The sequence below is a fragment of the Mobula hypostoma genome, chromosome 5 (genome assembly GCF_963921235.1).
Source record: "Mobula hypostoma chromosome 5, sMobHyp1.1, whole genome shotgun sequence".
Lineage (NCBI taxonomy): Eukaryota > Metazoa > Chordata > Chondrichthyes > Myliobatiformes > Myliobatidae > Mobula > Mobula hypostoma.
The window spans coordinates 162,821,331-162,841,480 of NC_086101.1; the positions used below are offsets into that span (position 1 = coordinate 162,821,331).

The 20,150-nt window shown below is 40.6% G+C and overlaps 1 protein-coding gene across 2 annotated transcripts in view; it reads left to right on the forward strand.

The window, feature by feature from the left end:
• iqgap2 (IQ motif containing GTPase activating protein 2) overlaps window positions 1-20,150 on the forward strand; it is a 289,641-nt gene that overhangs the window by 157,252 nt on the left and 112,239 nt on the right. For both annotated transcript variants that reach the window (XM_063049287.1, XM_063049288.1), the window contains exons 6-13: window positions 7,803-7,870; window positions 8,003-8,116; window positions 8,659-8,837; window positions 10,962-11,049; window positions 11,727-11,890; window positions 13,269-13,356; window positions 14,143-14,306; window positions 15,252-15,412. In XM_063049287.1, the coding sequence (XP_062905357.1) occupies window positions 7,803-7,870; window positions 8,003-8,116; window positions 8,659-8,837; window positions 10,962-11,049; window positions 11,727-11,890; window positions 13,269-13,356; window positions 14,143-14,306; window positions 15,252-15,412 (1,026 nt within the window). The remainder of the gene's footprint in view (window positions 1-7,802; window positions 7,871-8,002; window positions 8,117-8,658; window positions 8,838-10,961; window positions 11,050-11,726; window positions 11,891-13,268; window positions 13,357-14,142; window positions 14,307-15,251; window positions 15,413-20,150) is intronic.

The window sequence follows — 20,150 nt, forward strand, 5'->3', positions numbered from 1 at the left end:
TTTAATTGATATCAACATGCCTAATAACGTTAGTGTACAGCTCTCTGATCTTGCTATCCTCCATGTCCCTCTCTTTAATCAATACTAATGCAAAGTACCCCACCCACTACCTCTGGCTCTCACCATAAATTCCCTCTTTTGTCCTTTAAAAAGCTACCAAAGGCCAATGAAACTAAAAGCTGTGGACTGCTTTGGTGCTGCTGCTGAGAACCACAACTAGAATAAATTTTGATCTGTGTAACCTCTTCATTTCCCCCAAGTTTCTATACACAGGCCCAGTTTTGTAGTAGTTACCACATGCACTATCTTTCCTGTTTCAGCCATCAAGCTACATCAGTGCAAGTCTTCAAAGTTACTGGTACAATTGCACCCAAAAGAGGACTTGACAAACAACTCATTATGTTGTTGTTTTTTTTTAACAGTGCAAATTGATGCATGTATGTTTCAAAAGTGAGTTGATGATGTTATCTACTTAGCCTGGGTTTCTTTAAAAACAGAACTTGCAGTCCTACATTACAACTAGCAAACTACTATTGTACACGTGCAACAGCCTCATTAGTCAAAGGTTCGCACAAGTAACTATCAGAATCAGGTTTATTATCACTGGCATGTGTCGTGAAATTTGTCAGTGATAAACCTGATTCTAAGGTACAGTTACTGTATCTGCAAGTTCTGTTTTTAAAGAAACCCCAGACTATGAAGTAGGTAACACCCTTGACTCACTTTTGAGATGTACATGGTACAATTTGCTTCTGAAAAAAAAACAACATAATGAGTTGTTTGTCAAGTCCTGTTTGGGTGCAATCATATCAGTAATTTTGAAGATTTGGAGTAATGTAGCTCAGATGTCTGGGACAGGCTGGATCTGATGCTGATAGCACTACTTGAAGCTGGTTCGAGAAGGAAATTTGCCACTCTTACAGCAGTTGCAGGAGACCGTTGCAGCCTCTGAGAATGGGAGGCGACCTTAGTTCAGTATTTCCTGCTGCTGGGGCACGCACCAAACTACAGTATAAAAGTGAGTCAGTGAGAGCCATGGTTTCAATTGGTTTGATGCTTGAGTTATCTTTTTACCATTTAAAATTCTGACTCTATCTTTTTTTGTACATTAACTATGACTTTTGTCAAGGTAGCCAATGATTCCCTGCCAAGATTTTCTCACTGAACAAAACTGAGTACATTCTGTCATTGGAAACCTGTGTAAATGATGTGGGGTAGAACTAGCCCAGCCTTGTTCAGAGCAGTATTTGTCGTGGGTGGAGTTCTGCATATTGGCGGTTAAATGAATATTCTGGTAACGTAACAGAAGGGTGTGTATCTCTACTCATTGCTTTTACCCAAATTCATTCCCTTGCCTTTTTCATGTTCAGTAGCAAATGGTACGTTTCCCACAAAGATTTATTGTAACAAAGATTTGCAGTCAGCGCAACTGTTTTCCTAGGGGTCAAACTACTTTCCAGGGAAGAACGTTGCTTACTGGGCCAAAAAGTCTTGTTTTGCCCACTTTATTTGCTTTTCTACAAACCTGAACCTCAGTGGCTTACTGTTGTGTTTTGGCGCCCTCCAGTGGTTGGTCACACAACCTGTTCCTTCTGGTCCCACCTTTCGACAAGATTAAAATAGAAGTGGAATCAGGAAATGCTGAAAACATTCCTTTGTGAATTCTGAGATGTCTAACATTTCCTTTAACCTTGATTTCCCCAGAGCATATTTGAGAGTCTGCAAGCTCTTCCCATCTCTTTGCACATCTGCTCTTGTCCCAGACTGAGAAGAAATCCACCTCACCAACCTCTGTATTCCATTGATGCATTTTCCAACACCTTGGGCAAGATTCCAGCAGCAGGCACATCTTTCCTTCCCCTGGCCAGCTACTCCTATCTATGCCTCTTATAAATGTTGTTCATCTGTAATGGTGTTCAGTTTTACTTCTCCTCTTCAACACTACTTATCAGCCGGGCACTTCCAGCATTCCCCTTACCATCTCAGTAGCAGCTCTGACTTGCATTTCACACTTTTACATGGGGCCCTCCCTTATGCACTCTCTCACTCCCCTTATTAATCTATTAATCCGACAGCTCTGTATAAAGTCTGATCACCTGGGTAACCATGCCACCCTATCAGAGTTGACCCCACTATCCTACCCAACACTTCTCTTGGACCTAACATTGTTCACTTTTTCTCATTGTGATGAAGAGTTCTTGACCTGCAACATTAACTGCTTCTCTATCCACAGATACCACCTGATCTGATGGTTTGAAGTATTTTATGTTTTATTTCAGATTTTCAGCATCTGAAGTTTGTTTATTTTCAATTACTGTCTGAAATTAAAGCCTGCTTACCAGACTTCAGCCTGACTTTGTGTGTGTGTGTGTGTTGGAGTGAGGTTGGATATAGAGTGATTGGGTCAGTCTGCCTCAGTACTATACAAGGTTGTGCTGAGTGCTCTTCACTGCACATACATTGTGGGGCAGTTTGTCTCAGGCTCATGGTCTCCCTCAGTAGCACGCACAACTCGCTGGAGGAACTCAGCAGGTCGGGCAGCATCCGTGGAAATGAGCAGTCAATGTTTCGGGCCGAGACCCTTTGTCAAGTCTCCCTCAGTGCTTTCAGAGTATCTAGCAGGGCACTGGGGAAAAGATGATGCTGAGAGATGATGGGGCTCTGGAGCTGTTTGGGATGGAGTCCAGCAAACAAAAGTAACTGGTCTAAGAGTTTGTTATGGAGACAAACTTTTAAGATGTTAGATATGAGAAAGCCTCTCCTCTGGTGGTAATGGGTGTGTGATATCTACCTAGGGACGGATTCTGGGCTAGACTACGAGACACGTGAAAACTGCTATGAATGAAAAGAAATTGTACTTGGGTTTGGATGTAGTATGTTTAATCTAGATTCTGGTTTTATGCCCAAGGAATTGGTATTTAATGAACGCTTGCCTGAACCCTATTTAACACAATGCAATGAGATCCAATATACTGACCCTTCTCTCCTGACTTTTAATACTGTTCGAGGTACAACAGCTCATCTCACTCACTGATAAACTTGCTGAGCACCAAATTATGAACTTTAAAATTACTTTTTTTTGAAGATCAAGAGTCCAGAGGCCGATCTGTCACTGCAAACCTCACGGTTCCAGTCTGTAATGATAGAGCTGGTGTCTTGTTTTAAATCCCATGTTAAATATTTCATATTGCAGATGCATTATTTGACAATCTGTCCTTTTAAAAAGAAAACAATTGTACCGTGACAATAAGCTGTTTTCCGTGTAGGAAGACTAGTATAATGCAGATTAGATGGCCAGTTTGTGACATGTACCATAAATCCAAACTCCTATTTCAGCTGACATGCACATTCTCAGATGTGCAGAAAGGCATGAGGCAGCGCCCCCTAGAGGAAATTGTGCTAGAGATGGACATGCATATAAATATGAGAAGAAATCATTTCCTGTTGCGAGAACAAATCTACCAGTTTTGGATATGCATCCAAAATGATATATTGCAGCTTTTAGAAGTGTAAATAGGTTAGCCCAGCCACATCTTTCCTTTGCATATAATGTATTTTGCGGCACAAACTTCAAAGGTTTTGGGAAGGATGAAGTAATTGCAAGTTGGTTGACAGGGCTTGGCCGTGGGGGTGGAGGGTGAGAAAAGCATACGACAAAGGCAGATTACAAGCAATTCTTTCTATTTTATAAATGACAAGTTGAGAGATCTAAAACAGTGTCGCCCAGTGTGCCCAGTAAAAATAAATTACTTATTAACTACAAATGGCTACAGATATACCATTTTAGCTGTAACACAATTTTAGTGGATCATTTATTAAAAGCAAATACAAAAGGTACAAAGGTACTTCACTGACAATAAAAAAAGCCTTTTTTTAAAAAAAACAAGAACTTGCATATTCTGCTTATTACTTAAAAATTAGTACCAACTCATTAAAGTACACACAACAATCATGGACATGAGCACTCATTTGCACAATGAACTTTGAATGCCATTTAGAACATAGAAATCTACAGTTCGGCCCACGATGTCTTACCAACCATGTAGCCTACTTTTTAAAAACTGTCTAGAGTTACCCTACCCCATAGTCCTCTGTTTTTCAAAGCTCCATGCACCTGTCTAGGAGTGTCTTAAACGACCCTATTGTATCCACCTCTACCAGCTTCGCCTGCAGTGCATTCCACACACCCACCAATCTGTGTGGAAAAACTTAGCCTGACACCTCTGTACCTACTTCCAAGCACCTATGCCCCTCGTGTTAGCCATTTCAACCCTGGGAAAAAGCCTCTGGAAAGTCAGGCATCTGATATTTAACATCTGATTTGTGATTTGAGGCATTGGCTAGCGGCTAACATTGGGGAGCACTGAACCTCTAGCTTGAAGTAACTAGTGAACATAACCTAACCTGCGAAACAAGTACTTCCTCCAAATATCCACAAGGAAATCTCATATACCTCTAGAGCAGAGGTTCTCAACCTGGGATTCACAGACCCCTTGGCTAATCGGAGGGGTCCATGGGAACCCCTGCTCTAGAGTAACAGATAATGAAATTGAAAATAATGGATTCAGGGTGCTGAATGAATTTTTTATGTCTCTATAAATATTTTAATATAAGTACCCCATGTTAATTCATAGTAATTATTAACAAGTAAAAGCTGTCATCATGGACAACTTGATGCAAAATTGAGGCAGTTTTTTTTTTAGGTAATGCGGATTTTCAGAAGTGGGAGAAAGATGTAGAGCTTGGAATCTCGAGAGCCAATATTGTAGGATTCATAAGAAATGAGAGAACACTGAATTTCTGGGAAGTTGCTGACTCCGGAAGAAATGGAGGAGTGTGATCACAAGGAAATCTGTGCGTATGGTTAAGGTTTTTCATGAGGCAGCTTTGAGAAACATGGGGAGATGACTGGTGCAAGAAGGTTATGGACAGCTGAGTTTTCAAATGGAAGATGGGAGGCAGTCCCGGAGAGCACTGGCATGGTGAATCTAGAAGTTCAGTAAAACCTGAATGATACAATTGGCACCAAGTAGGTTGAGGCACGGGGGAGATGGATTTTGGTTCTGGAAGTAAAGTCTAGATGACACCATTCCACTCTGTCTTCTGGATTTTCAGTAAGGTAATGGCTGGTCTTTTGACCTCATGTCACTTTCCTGCAGATTCCTTGATAACTAAAAGTCTATGAATCTCTCTGCCACTTCTGAACCTTCATGCATAAAGAATCCCAAAGATTTATCACCCACTGATTTTTTTTTTTTTTTAATTTTTTTCTTGTATCTGTTCTGAATGGCTGACCCTTTAAAGTCTCAATACACCAGCCACAGGAATCATCATACCTACATCTGAATAATCAAATTGCATTAGAATTTATTATGTTTCAACAGGATTCCCTCTCAGTCTTTTAAACAAGGTCAATCTGCTGACTTTGTCATATGTCAAAGTTGCAATCCAGTAATTAGTGAACAGTTGCTGCAATCCTTCTGTCCCAAATAGGTCGGGACCAGATCTGCACTGTATTGTAGATGTTGTTTCACCAGCACCTTGCACAACTGTAGTGGGGTGACTCTACTCTGGAATTCAGATTCTCCTCCAATGAGAGTTCAAAGGTTCATTTATTATCAAAACATGTGTAACTCTGAAATTTGTCTTCTCCAAATAGTTACAAAACAAAGGAAGAACATGAAAGTCGTTCAGAGAGAAGCAACAAACCCCCCACCCCGTACAAGAAGCAATGGCATCCCATTCATCAATCCCCCCAAACCTCCCCCACCGCACAAAACGGAGCAAGAACATCAACCCTCAAAGAAGCAACCCCTCCCCCACACAAAAAACTAACAGAACACTAGCAGAACATCAACTCCTGAAAACCATCCCCTCACACAACAAATCAGAAGAGGAATGAGTGATTTTTTTAAAAAAACGATATAAAAACCATGTCTGAAAAAGTCCACAGTCCATAAATGCAATAGTCCAATCGATAAACAGAGAACCACAATACCATCCTGCGGTATCACCAACATTCATCGAAAGGGAGGGACAGCACATGAGCCAGAGGGTCCTACCCCCCTGTCACAGCGAAAGGCTACTCACGGTCTCCTCTGGCAGCGATCAAAAGGAAGACCGTCAGCACTGAAGCCCTCGTTCGCCTTCTGTATTCGCCTCGGTGGCTCAGTCTTCATCAACGCTTTAATCGGTAATTAATGAACACTTTAAATGGCAAAACGGAGTTGAACATCGAATTGCGCCCCATCTCGAAGTTTCTTCACATCGAAACGCTTGCTTCCCGGAATCTTCTCGGAGCCAGCAAAGCACTGGATCGCTCAAACGATCTCCAAGCTGCAAATCGCAGACTCTAACACTCCCAGAAACACATTTAAGATTAAAAGCTACTTTCAAACGAGGAAAATCTGCAGGTGCTTGAAATCCAAGTAACCTACCCAAGTGTTCTGATGAAGGGCCTCAGCCCGAAACGTCAACTGTACACTTTTCCAAGAAGCTATTTCCGTTTGCTGTCTGGAAGATGTCGACTGAGGGGAGGGAGAGTTGTGTGCTGGCGCCATCCATATTGGGTAGTTTAGCACCAAATGGTATGAAGAGCAACTTTTCCACTTTCAGATGACCCATGCCCGTGTTCCTTTCCACTCCCAAGAGCCCATGCAGGTTCACTGACTTATCCATCCATCCTCCAACTGGTTCCATTGGCCCTCCCTTACCTGTAAGCTCACAAGCCAGCATGGAATCCAGCTTTGCTCTCTCCCACACCACTTCCAGCATCTCCTTCCCTGGGCGCCTGCAACCGGCAACCCCGCAGCCTGTGGGCCTGGTCTGCGCAACAATTGAGCTCCTCTGCCATCGGTCCCGCTAGTGATGTATCCAGGTGATGTTGAAGTGTTATGTTTACAGCAAAGGAGAAGAGATGGTGCGACTTCTGTTGATAAGGCTGAGAGGCATCTGTTTTAAACACAAGCATGCAAGATTCCAGGTGACGTCAGCACTGGGTAGCATGTTGAGAAGAAATGAGATCCGAAGGGTGCCAACTTTTTGAGACATTGCTTCTTGTAGATGTTCTGGATTCTATAGAGGCTGGTGTCAGGGCTGGAGCTGACTAAATTTACAAGTCTATGCAGCATATTTCAATCCTGTGCAGTGCCCCCCCTCCCCCGCCCATCCCAGTCAGTGATGCACCAGTTAGAATGCTCTTTAAGGTACTTCTGCAGAAATTTGCGAGTGTCTTTGGTGACACATCAAATCTCCTCAAACTCCAAATGAAATATAGCTGCTGTCATACCTTCTTTATAGCTGCATCGATATGGTGGGCCCAAGATAGATCCTCAGAGATATTGATTCCCAGCAACTTGAAATTGCTCACCCTTTCCACTTCTGATCCACTTACAAGGACTGGTATGTGTTACCTTTTCTGAAGTCCACAATCAGTTCTTTGGTCTTACTGACAGCAACAAGGTTGCTGCTGTGACATCCTTCAACTAGCTGATATTTCTCACTCCTTCATGCCCTCTCATCACTATCTGAAATTCCACCTACATTAGTTGTGTCATCAGCAAAATTAGAGAGGGCATTTGAGCTGGGCCTCGCCGCACAGTCACGGGTGTAGAGAGAGCGGAGCAGTGGGCTAAACGCACATCCCTGAGGTGCTGGGCTTTGCAGGATATCCCAATTGTGCTTCTAAAAGAATGAACCACTAGTATCGTGCAGCAATCTTTAACCAGTTACCCATAAATGAAATATGAATACATTTATTGTATATGTGGAACGTAATTTTATATAATTGTACTTTGTTCCAGCTTGTACCTGTTCAAACTCGGGATAGCACCTCAAATCCAAGACTTGCTGGGAAAGGTGGATTTTACAGGTAAACCTGTTTTCCTCTGTAAACTGGACAGGCTTTATTAAATTCTGATTGAACTAATTTCTTTGATTATATTCTCAGAGCATTTGTTTCAAATGATTTTGCTGGCTAAATGTAACTGTACTTTTCTTTCAGAGGAGGAAATAAGTAATATGCGCAAAGAACTGGAAAAATATGGAATTCAGATGCCTGCATTCAGCAAGATTGGTGGAATTCTGGCAAATGAACTTTCAGTAGATGAAGCTGCATGTATGTGTGTGTTTTTAAATGTTGCCCCATATTTTAAAAAAAAAGGTGGAAACTTACTTTTTAAAAATGTACACAGGAAACATCTAGCAAGTCAGGTAGTATCTGTGGTAAAAAGAAAAGTAGTTAATTTTCAAGTTATGATGCAGAATATCAAGCTGAAATGTTAACTGAATTCCTCTTTCTACAGATTCTATCTGACCTGCTGAGTGTTTCAAGTATTTAGAGTTCTTTTAATATAGGCATACTTTTCATTGAAAACTATGAACAATTAAGTCTGCTGCTAAATTTTCTCTACTGCTGAAACATTAATTCAGATTCATTTTCATTGCAGAATGTCTCACAAATAAATTAAGTTGCAGTAAGGTGCAAAAACGTTTAGTATTGAATATTGGATTCAATTAAAGATATTTTTCAGCTCGCTCTAAGAATTGTCACCATCTTTTAATGGAGTTTGAAGTTCAAAATTCTGGGTTTGCAAGTGCATTAGAACGGTTTTACCCTATTTTGAACATGTTTCATTTTTACTGTGTTTCCTTCCCCAGTGCATGCTGCAGTAATTGCCATCAATGAAGCAATATCTCGCAGGGTTGCAGAGGAGACCATGAAGGCTTTAGCCAACCCAAATGCTGTCTTAAGTAATTTAGAAAACAATCTCGCCCAAGATTATCAAGAGAAATTATTTGAGGCCCAGCAAACGAAGCAAGAGGGTGCCAAAAGCAAGGTAGGATATCCTGTTCCATTGTTACTATAAGCGTCATTTTGCAATTAGTAATTTCTAACAAACACCTTTCCCTTGGGTGGAAATTAAAGTTTAACTGCCAAATTTTAATCTTTAGGTTCCTCCTTTTGAATAACAAAGGTAATATGCAATTCACTATTTCAAAAAAATGAGGGTGAATAATTGCATTTCTTGTTTAAGTAAATTACAAATTTAACTTTTTAGTCTCATACATCACCTATTTGAACAAGATATGTAATTATTCACCCTTGCTTTTTATAATCACTTTCATTTTGTGAAGCACTGAAGAAATGGGAAAACGAGCAATTTTAACAGCTGGCAAATTATATCATTCAGCCTTTGTACATTCCTATTAGATGCCTGATAACTGGTTATGCATTTATTAATTTCCTCAAGAAGCTGATTTTTGCCTTCCTGTTTTTGGAAAAACCAGCATAGAGAGAGCACCACCAAATATAAATTAATTCCTAGGTACTCCAGGTTATCATGGGAATTGCTGACTTAATGATCTAATCTATTAGTCTTGGCATCCCTAGTACTCAATACTGAAATAGCGTGCTACTATGGAAAATGGGTGATAGAAATCATGAGGGGTGAGGAGAATTGTAAGTTGTGAAGAGGTTACAGAGACTTCAAGGTGATTTAGACAAATTGATTGTATACAATGCTTCATTTCCAGGACTTCTCTGACATTCCTTACTTTCCTTGATTCCCTGAACTTTCAAATATGTATCTTTGTTTTTCAATGTTCACAATGATCTGGCCTCCATAACCTTCTGGGGCAGAGAATGCCAGAGCTTACTACCCATAGAAGAAATAGTTCCTGTACGCCTCAGTTTAAGTGTCTATGCTTTGATCTCATAACTATGTCACTTCATTTGAGATTTGACATCTGCCCATCCCACCCCCACCAACAAAGGATCTTCAGTCAGATTGCTACTCATCCTAATGAAGGGTCTCGGCCTGAAATGTCAGCTGTTTACCCTTTTCCATAGATACTGTCTGACCTGCTGAATTCCTCCAGCATTTTGTGTGTGTGTGTGTGTGTGTTGCTTGGATTTCCAGCATCTGTAGACTTTCTCGTCTTTGTTACTACTCATTCTCCTAAGCTCCAAAATAAAAATCTGATTTTTTTTTCAGCCTCTTGTGCTAGGTCAGTGCTCTCATCCAAGAAATTAGCCTGTTGAATCTTGGAGTGTCTCCAATGCCTAAGTATCCTTTCTTAAATAAGTTGACCAAAATACTGTAAAGTACTCCAGCTGTGCCCTTGTAGGCACCTGTAGAATTGTAGTAATACATTTCTTTCTAAAACCCAATCCTGTTCCAATCAGGGCCAACATATGATGTACACTTACCTGCTAGCCATCCTTTGGCAGTCCACATATAAGCTAGTATAGAAGGCTGTGCAGGCAAAGTTGCTGAATGTATTTTAAAATGGATAGATTCCTACAGAAGGGGCACCATTGAATATGGGGAGACAGTGGGAATAAGGAACAGCCATGGTCATCCTGAATGGCAAAACAGATTTGATGGACTGAAATAGTCTATTTCTGTTCCTGTTTTCCATGATTCTGTGAAGACATGCATTTTCACTCATTCCACCCATTCCCTTGAAATGTTCAGAATGGTACTGACTTGAGCATCATGGGTTTTGGGTTATATTTGTTTTTTGTATATAAAACAAGAAATACAGAATAAACAAAATGATGAACTAAACTGTGCAAAACAATCCTGTGTATCTGAAGCATACCGGGGTACAATTTTTGGATTGTCAATTTGAGTACTTTAATTTTTGATTAAAATATAAAAAGTTCAGGAGATAAAGATATTTTTTAAAAATATGCTGAGCAACATACACAAAATGTTGGAAGAACTCAGCAAGCCAGGCAGCATCTGTGGAAGGGAGTAAACAGTTGACGCTTTGGACCAAGACCCTTCATCAGGGACTGGTGCATATTTGCATTTAAATATGCTAATATGTATTAACTGCAGAACACGTTTTGGGGTCTCTGAAACAAGAATCTTGGATCTATAGGAGAACTCTAATTCTACACTAATAGTAAAAGCTACTGTTAATGGATTCTGCTTTCCGATTCTGGTTTGCAGAGTGGTTCTATCAATGCAGAAGAGAGGGATGTATATGAGGAACTACTGACCCGCATGGAAATTCAAGATAATGTCAATAAAGTCAATGGTGAGTTGATAATTTTTCCTTCATCCCAGGCTTATATATAGTGTTGTTTTGCCTGTTCCAACACGTACATGTCAGCTGTATTATATGAATAAAATACGGAGGTGTCTTGTAGTTTTGTAATTAATTCGATATTGAAAATGTACATATTTGGCACAGAAGACCCATTGGAGACAGACTGGCATGTAATTGTCTTGAGTTTCACTCTTGCAATTCTCTTCTGTAAATATACGTGGGTATCAAGGCATAAAACCCTTTTAAAATATATTCAGAAAATTTTGATCAGTTGGATGTGGCTTAAAAGATAACTCAAATTGTATTTTCATTATAATCTGCTCCTGCATGTGTCCTTATAGAATTATTAATATGTCATTATTTAGAATCACAGTAATAACACAACCACTTAATTTCAGAAATTGATGTGAAATAAATCTGCCCTACCCAGGAACTTTTCATTTAGTTTACTGTACTGTTAGGTTTGATATCCATGTTCTTTGCAGCTAAAAACAAATCGCTGTACAACAGTATTGAATCATCTGTGGTTCTGTAGGCTTTTTCTAGTCTTTGGGTTAGTTACTCGTGAACCTTGACTTTCTCTCCCTTCCCTCTGCAGTATGTATGCACCAAATGTACGTACAAGTTCCTATTTACAAACTATTGTATAATCTTTCATTCCCTAGTAAATAAAGCTCTGCAGAGGGTGAATGATGCCCTGGAGAAACGGGATGAGAAAGTTTTACTGTCTGGTCTACAGGACCCTTCATTAAGCCTTGTAACCGTGTACGAGGAGCACGCACCATGGTATCTATCATGTCTTCATGCTGAAAGACAACAGAAATTACAGGTAGCGTGAAATTTAGACTCTAAGTACAATATTCAAAATGATCTGGTTTACTATCTATTTATATGTGTTTACAAGCTTTTTTTCTGTTTGTTGATCAGTGTTAATTGTATTTTAGCAGAAAGTTGAAATACAGTGAAACTTGGCCTCACAACAGCCCATCTGAAAATGACCCAACTTAATAGATTTTTCATACCCAGCCTTCAAACTCTTGCAGAATACTTGGCCTAAGCAGTGACATGTACTTGTGTATATAGTAGTAAGTTTCTCCTTGACACGGAGTCAGACTCTATAACCAAGACTGGTCTTCCACATCTGGGTCATTGTCACCCACCCCCATGGTAGTTGTCACCACCAATGAATGTGGCACCAAGGCCAACTTGAACGCACTGCTTAGGAAGCTACACCCTGATTCTAGGCAATATTCACCATACCCTCCCTGAAAAGACAAGAATACCTCACTGCAGTCGTTTGAAATTTAAATGGGCATTCAGGAAAGTACACTCCATCTAGGCAATACCCACATTGGATTCCCTTGCCAATTCTTACACGAACATCAAGTCAAACACGACAACACTAAAAATGCACTCCAAGGCTATGTGAAGTCTCTCATAATCCCTGTGGGCAAATGTTTTGTTTTGTTTATGAATTCTGAAGGAAATGGTCATTACTAACAAGTCCAGCATTTATTGACTACCCCTAATTTCCTTTGAGAAGCTGGGATGTTGTTTTTGAGTCGATGGATTTTGCTGTGTTTCATGCTTTCAGCTGTCCTTTAATATCATGTCATGTCAAGGTGCACTTAGGTTGAGATGGAGTAGTTTGTCAAGTTACGTTCTACTGTCCTGAATCCAAGGGTATGAACCCAAAAGTCAGCAATTACCTTTCACACCACCCACCCCAATCACAGATTTGACCATAAGACATAGGAACAGAATTAGGCCATTGGGCCCATCGAGTCTTCTTTGCCATTCCATCATGAGTGATCTACTATCCCTCTCAATCCCGTTCTCCTGCCTACTCCCCATAACCTTTGATGCCCATACTAATCAAGATCCTATCTACATCTGCTTTAAATACACCCAGCTTTGCTACTGCAGCTGTCGGAGACAATGAATTCCACAGATTCGCCACCCTTTGACTGGAGAAATTCTAAAGGGATATCCATCTGCTGCTCGATCCACTGAGTTCTTGCTCCACATTCCAGCATTTTGTGTCTGCATTCTTCTGTTCACTGAAATTAAACGTTGAAATAAATGCCTCAGAAATTCCCAGAAAGGCAACAATTGGTTCAGTTCGTCTAAAACGTAAGTGTTACAGAATATGCATTGTTAACTGTCCACCTAAAACAAAAGCACTTTGTCTTTTTGTTTTTTCCCAGGAAGAGGGTTTTTCTGGTATACTTAGCAAAAACGATCTTCAATCCGGTGTCACCTTTTCCAATGACCAGGCCAGAGCCCATAAACTAAGTAAGTTTAATTGTGCCTTGATCCTGTACTGAATTATAATTTTACTTCATCAAAGGACTGTCATTTGAGAGTAAAAGTGAACAGTGGTTCTCCTTTGTCTTCCAAAAGTTGGCATTGCTTCTGCTTGGGGTGGTTGATGCATGATGGGAAGGTGGCAAATTTCAGCAGGTGTACGGAAGAGAATTACTAAAATCATTCCAAGAACAAGGGATTGCCACTACAAGATTTGACTGAAGATGCCGGGGTTATTTTCCTCTCAGCCAAGAATGTTGAGAGGAGATCTGATGGAGACTAAATGACGACCACTTAAGACCATAAGAGACAGGAGCAGAATTAGACCTTCTGGCCCATAGTATCTGTTCCACAGGTAGGGTTAAGGTAGAGTAAATAGAGATGCTTCTCCCAGAGGTGGATGGTTCAAGTTGGGATGTCCAAAGTAAATAGTTCATTAGGATTGGGATGAGTTAAGCAAAAGAACTTCTGTGCAGAGTCTAGGAATAATCTGGATGTTTCAGTGGGTGATTGAAACTATTGGGCCTTTCAAAAAGCTAATTGGGTAGATACCAGCCGGAAGTTGGTTTTCAAGGTTACAGGAAACCAGCATGGAGATGGGAATGAGCCAGCTCACACTCGGGGCTCTTGGACCATTCCCTGGGCCATAAAAATCTAGCACTGCTGGAAAGGGTTTGCACAGTTCTGCTGGTGGAGGTGTCTCATTTTATTGCATCATAATCCTGTTGTTGTAAATTTTGTAGCTAATGTCTTTGTTTCTGCTTATTTACAAAGAGCTTGAAGCTGTCGAAAAAATAAATTCTGCTATTCGCAGTAACGATGCAGAGCTGACAGTGAACGCACTAATGCTGCCAGAGGCTCAGCTGCCAGCTGTGTACCCTCACATGGCTGAGTTGTATCAGGTGGAGTTGGCCAACCTGCAGCGGCAGAATCCGGAGGTAAATGATTGTCATTAAAATGAGAGCTTGCAAAATCTGATGTAAAGTGTTTTGGCTCAAATATTCCTTATCCTCTGCCACGAGCTGTCTCATTGTGATTCTTCCCATTGTCACATCATGCACGGTTTTTTTTAAGGTAACTAGATTGAGATTTTGAGCACTGTTGTGCAGGAAGTTGCTGAAAACTGAGCATGCTTTTAGTAAGAATACTGTTTGCGCTAAGGCAGTCATCAGTGTAGCGGAGAAAGTGGTACTGGTGTAGGTTTGGAAAATGGGCTGTTCCACATAGCTAACAAAACAGCAAATGTGGCCGGCGCCCATGTGTGTGGTAAAGGATGAATAAATAACCTGAGGAGAGAAGGAGCCCCAGGGAGTATATCCATCCTCAGTGATGCTGACTAAATTTACGACCCTCTGCAGCTTCTTTCAAATGCAACCACAGCTGTAGATCGTACTCCCTTCCGCACCAAACGTGTTTCAGGTTCAGCCACGTCACCAGCCAAGTCTTTCCAGCACAGTAGCAATAGTGTCTTCAACTTGCCAGTGCGGAATATTCCCCAACATTGTCCAAAAGACATCCAATCTGGTCAACAGTGCTCCAACAATCCAGTCATATCAAGCACAGTGTCATTGCGTTAAGTAATATCCAATTGGTTCTGTGTGTTCACTGATGATTCTGTAGGCTCTCCACTTCCAGTGACTGCAGACGTCATTACCACCTTGGTGCAGGTGTGAAATGAGAGTGATTACCTTCAGAAGAAAAGGCAGCACATAAACTGTAATCCCGCAGAGCCCTTATGCAGTTGAAGTCAATCAGGGACTCGCTCTTGCTCCAGATTTCAAAATAATTAAATCTCAAAGAAAATAAAGCCAGACTTAATACTGAAGTTTGCTGCCAGTCATGTCTTTGTTTCTATTCTCACTTTTCCGTTCGCCACTTTGCAGGGGAAGCTGATGCATGAAGAGCTGGCTATTGCAGTGGAGATGTTATCAGCAGTGGCTAAGCTGAATGATGCACTGAACCTGAACGACATTCAGGCTGCGATACAGCACCTCACCAGCCCGTCTATCGGAGTTAGCAACCTGCAAGATGCAAACACCCAGCGGTAGGTTACTCCAAAGGGATGATCGTCTGTCTGCTCTTTTTCAGACTTTGCTGTGTTCACAGTGATCTCACGTTGAAGACATGGTTCAGTGTGACTGCAAACATAGTGATAAGTGATCAGGAAGCAAGTAACAAGGTGTAAGCATGTAAGGCACATCTTCTTGGAAGCAAATACAACAAAACAACATTAAATCTTAAAATTACTTGCCATATAATTCTGATATGGTAAAACTCAAATAATACACCAGCCTTGGGATTTTGGTGCTGGACCAGCATATCTTCTGGACTTCTGGATATTACTACTATTAATAACAAAATCCAAATTTATTTCACTTTTTGTACATCTCATATAGTGGTGTAACCAAATAACCAGGTAACCTGTTTTTTTTTTAAGGGAGTAGGAAATACACAAGTCCTTCGTGTAGTATCTCCAGCCACTAACCTATCCTAGTTCCTGACCCCTGGAACTGCTGACCTCAACCCTGACTTATTTGAATATTTCTGTGCATTTGCTAACAAGGCAACAAGTATATTGTACGTACTGAAATATATTATAGGTTTGGTAGTATTCAGAAAGAAGATGCCTTGCCATTATTAGTTTAAGTAGTTAGTGCATGTTTGCAGTATTTATATACACAAGGACAACTTCTGTCCTGCTGCTTTTAAACTTTTGAATGAATCCTGTATGCTGAAGATAAACTCTTGATCTCCCAATCTACCTCATTGTGGCGGTCCTTGTACTTTATTTCTTTACCTGCACTGCACTTTCTCTGTAATTGCAATGATATATTCTATATTTTAGTTTCCTCTTTACCACTTTGTACACTTTTTAGCATGATCTGCCTGATATTTTTTGGTACGTGTGGCAATAATCTAAAGCTATCACTTTCTGGGGTGGATGTTGCCATATTATGTATTTGGTCACGTCATTAATTTTATCCAGAGTAGTTTCATTAGTTACTATAATTTAAATCATTTATGATCAAATGTCTGTTAGTTCTGTGTATGTTCTAAATATTTTTAAACTTTGGGCTACAAAAATATGAGTACTTAATTTTCACTGTTGAAATATTTGTTAAGAATTGCTTCCTTTTCCCATAACTATGAGCAATGAATCTAAGTGCACTTAAAAATCAACTTTTCTTGCTTTTCTCCCCAATTCGTATATATAGACAAAAATTGTTTAGATGCTTGCAAATTCCTTTGATTTCTGGTTTGTCAGTTTAAACTTTGCTCTTAAATTCCAAGTGTTCATTTGGTAATACTTCAGATAACATTTCCTTTTCCCCTAATAACGTTTCAAAGTCGTGTGACTGGAAAACGCTGCCTCTGTATTTACGCTGTTATCTCATCTGTCATGAATGATTGCTTCATCTATGAGCCATATTGCTTCCTCCTAAGTTTCCAGTGCCAGCTGCTTCCAGCCTGTGTGCGGTAATCTGCACAGCTTGGGCGTAATGTGCCCTTGCATATAGAATGGAGATAAAAATAGCTGATGCTGATATGTAACCTTCCACTTACAAAGTTGGGAAAGTATCCCTTGAAAAGGAGATGGGGGGGAAGAGGGGTCTCGAGTGGTAGGGAGAAGGATAGTTGTGGTAAGAAAATGCTCATGGAGGTATTTGATTTTAAACACAGAAGGTGATCTGGGTCCATGGTGAACAAAGGATCTAAGGGAAGGAGGGCAACTGAAAGGAGCAGAGTGGGGTAGAAGGTGTGGCTGAAGGAATATCTAATTAAGTGGGTTATGGATATGAATATTTCAACTGTGATGTTTTGACATTGTAAGTCAGTGAGAGATGTTGGTGGGCTACTTAGAGGTAAGGATTGAACCTCAGATATTTAGAATGGTGATGGGGAGCTGTGAGGGGTTGTTCGAGAAATTGATGAGCAGAGTTTTTGAATAGATTGGAATTGTAGCAGTCATGTCACTGACTGCGCCGTGTGTGTTTACAGGAATAAGCTGACCTTTTACACCTGAGATCTGCTCTAAATGTTTTCATTGGTTTGTGAGAGTAATGTCATGAACATGTGATGTGCGGTTACCTAGAATGTTTAGCATCAAGAGGAAGACTGCTAACTTGCTGCTCGTGTTATATAGCAATTTGTTTCTTGCATTGAGTGGTTTAATGCATTTTTAATTGAGGAAAGATCAAGGGAGAGCTCTAATTGAAACCATCGAGACCTGGGGCCAAAAGCCATCAGAACTCTGATTCAGTGTTGAAGTGTTTGACAGCCAGAGTGAGTAGCTCTGAAGAGGGATGGAGTCCGTCAGAAAGGCATAATGTTTTGGAGGCCAGAGCGGTTCCTTTTCTCCACTTTGAGAATTTGGAGGGAGTTAACTTGATTTTAACAGGAAGCCTGACTTCAGAGAACTGTGAAAATTTTTTAAAAGTGCAGATGCTAGATATCTAAAATAAAACCTGGAAATGCTCTGCAAGTCAGGCTGCATCCTAGGGAAGGGAAACAGAGTTAAAGTTCCTTTGTCAAAATTGGGAAGGCAACAAATGAAGCTTGTAAAGCCCCAAGAGGCTGAGGGCAAGGAAGGGGAATGTCTCCAATGTGGGTGATATTGGAGTGATCCCACAGATTGGTGAGGGGATCAGGAAAATAGGTCAGAGTGGGGTGAGAGTGAGGTTACAGCAGTAACTCTGAAAAGTCAGGGTTCAGTAAAAACTGAGAACAGAGTGTGTGGGTGAGGACAATCATAGCATAATATTTTTGGGATGAATGCTGCACAGACTGGAAAGAAAGGATCTAATAGAAACATGGTAAGTATGCAGAAAGTTGAATAAAACAGTGAGAAAATACTGTAACAGGAGAATGTCACAGTGCATAAGGACAAGAAAGATGTGTTTTCTCTTTGTTTTTAAAAAAAATGTGACATGTGCACAGCAATCTACAGTTGAGTCTTTAACCTAAAATGGAACATAAATTAGAGGAAGTGAAAAATACTGGGTCCAATAGTGGTTATAAGCAGAAGGAAGTATTTAGGCCAATGAATGTGATAGGGGAACATTGTGATGGTGATTCATGCAGTCCAAGAACCAACGTAAATGCTGCTGCATTTTTAACTTGACAGCTTTTTTCCTTAGTTTGCTGACCACTCTGTTAACAATATCATACTTTCTGTGAGTGGTGGTGTTTTGGAATGCATTTTTCTTGTCCAATTTTGATGTGAATGCGGTGAGCCACAGGGCTGGATTAGCAAAGCAACGTCATTCTTCTAGCTTCTGGAAGTGCTGATGCCTTGTGTGGTATTTCTTTTGATTTTATTCTTCCATCAAAAGAAATGTCACCAGACTGTGCCTTAGCCGGAAAGTGCATAGCAACACCTCTGCTCTATCTGCAAAAAGTGGAAATTCACCAAAGCCAACTGTTTTAATTCCTATCGCCATTCCTATTCCAACATGTCAGCCCATGGCCTCCACTCTACCATGATGAGGTCACTCTCGGGTTGGAGGAGCAACACCTCATATTCCATCTAAGCAGCCTCCAACCTGGTGGCATGAATGTTAATTACTCCAACGTCTTGTATTTTGTTCTCCTACCCTTCCTTCCTTCCTTCAATTTCCTACTCTGGCCTCTTAACTCTTCTTCCCACCTGCCTGTGACCCTTCTGTTTCCCTTTCTCCTTCCCCTCTCTGATCAGATTTCTTCAGCCCTTTGCCTTTTCCACCTGTCACCTCAGACGTTCTCATTTCATTCCTTCCTCCCACCACCTTACTCTGGCATCTTCCCCCTTCCTTTCCAGTCCAGTTGATGAGCCTCGGTCCAAAACAGCTACAGTTTATTCATTTCCATGGCTGCTGCCTTCCCTGCTGAACCCTCCGGCATTCTGTGTATGCTGCAATGCGCGTGAGAGCTAACGTGTTGTTCAAAGAACTGTGAATGCTGCAAACACAAATTGTAAAAGCATTTTTCTGTCTACCTAGCATATATTAAGAGAAACTGTTAAAATGTTTAACTGTTTCATTAGAAACCTGATCAAAAGTAATTACAGTGACAATTGTACCTTGTTTCCTCCCTCTTGTGTCCTTATCTATATCCTATCACAATTATTTCCCAGCTGTTCTGCTCAACTACCCAAATCCACCCCAACCTTCTCTGCATCTCAAAACTAATTTTACCCAGATTTTCCGGATTAAATGCCATCTTCGTAAACTTCTAATTCTCTTTTCAAAGATGCTGGCCTGCTGGGTATTTCCAACAATTTCTATTCTTCATTATGCAGTCAATTGATGTGCATTTCATTAGAAATATTTGGTGAATAAAAGGGGCATAGACAGATTGAATGTGGGTAGTTAATCTGGGAAATAATTGTGACAGGATATAGCAAAGGATACAAGCGGGAGGAAGCAAAGGACACAAGCAGGTGGAGACAAATTATCACTGGAATTACTTTTAATCAGGTTTCTAATGAAAGTCTTATTCCCAAGGTTGGGGAATCAAGAAGTAGAGGGCATAGGTTTTGGTGAGGGGGAGAGATTTAATAGAAACTAAGGTGCTACTTTTTTACCCACAGGGTGTTCAGTATGTGGAATGAGCTGTCAGCGGAAACGGTTTGGGCATGTACAGTACATTAATAATGTTTCAAAGACATTTGGTCAGGTATATGGATAGAAAAGGTTTGGAGGGATGTGGGCCAAATGTAGGTGAATGGGAAATGCTTAGATGGGAATCTTGGTCGGCATGTATGAGTTGCACTGTAGGGCCTGTTTCCACACTCTGTAACCCTG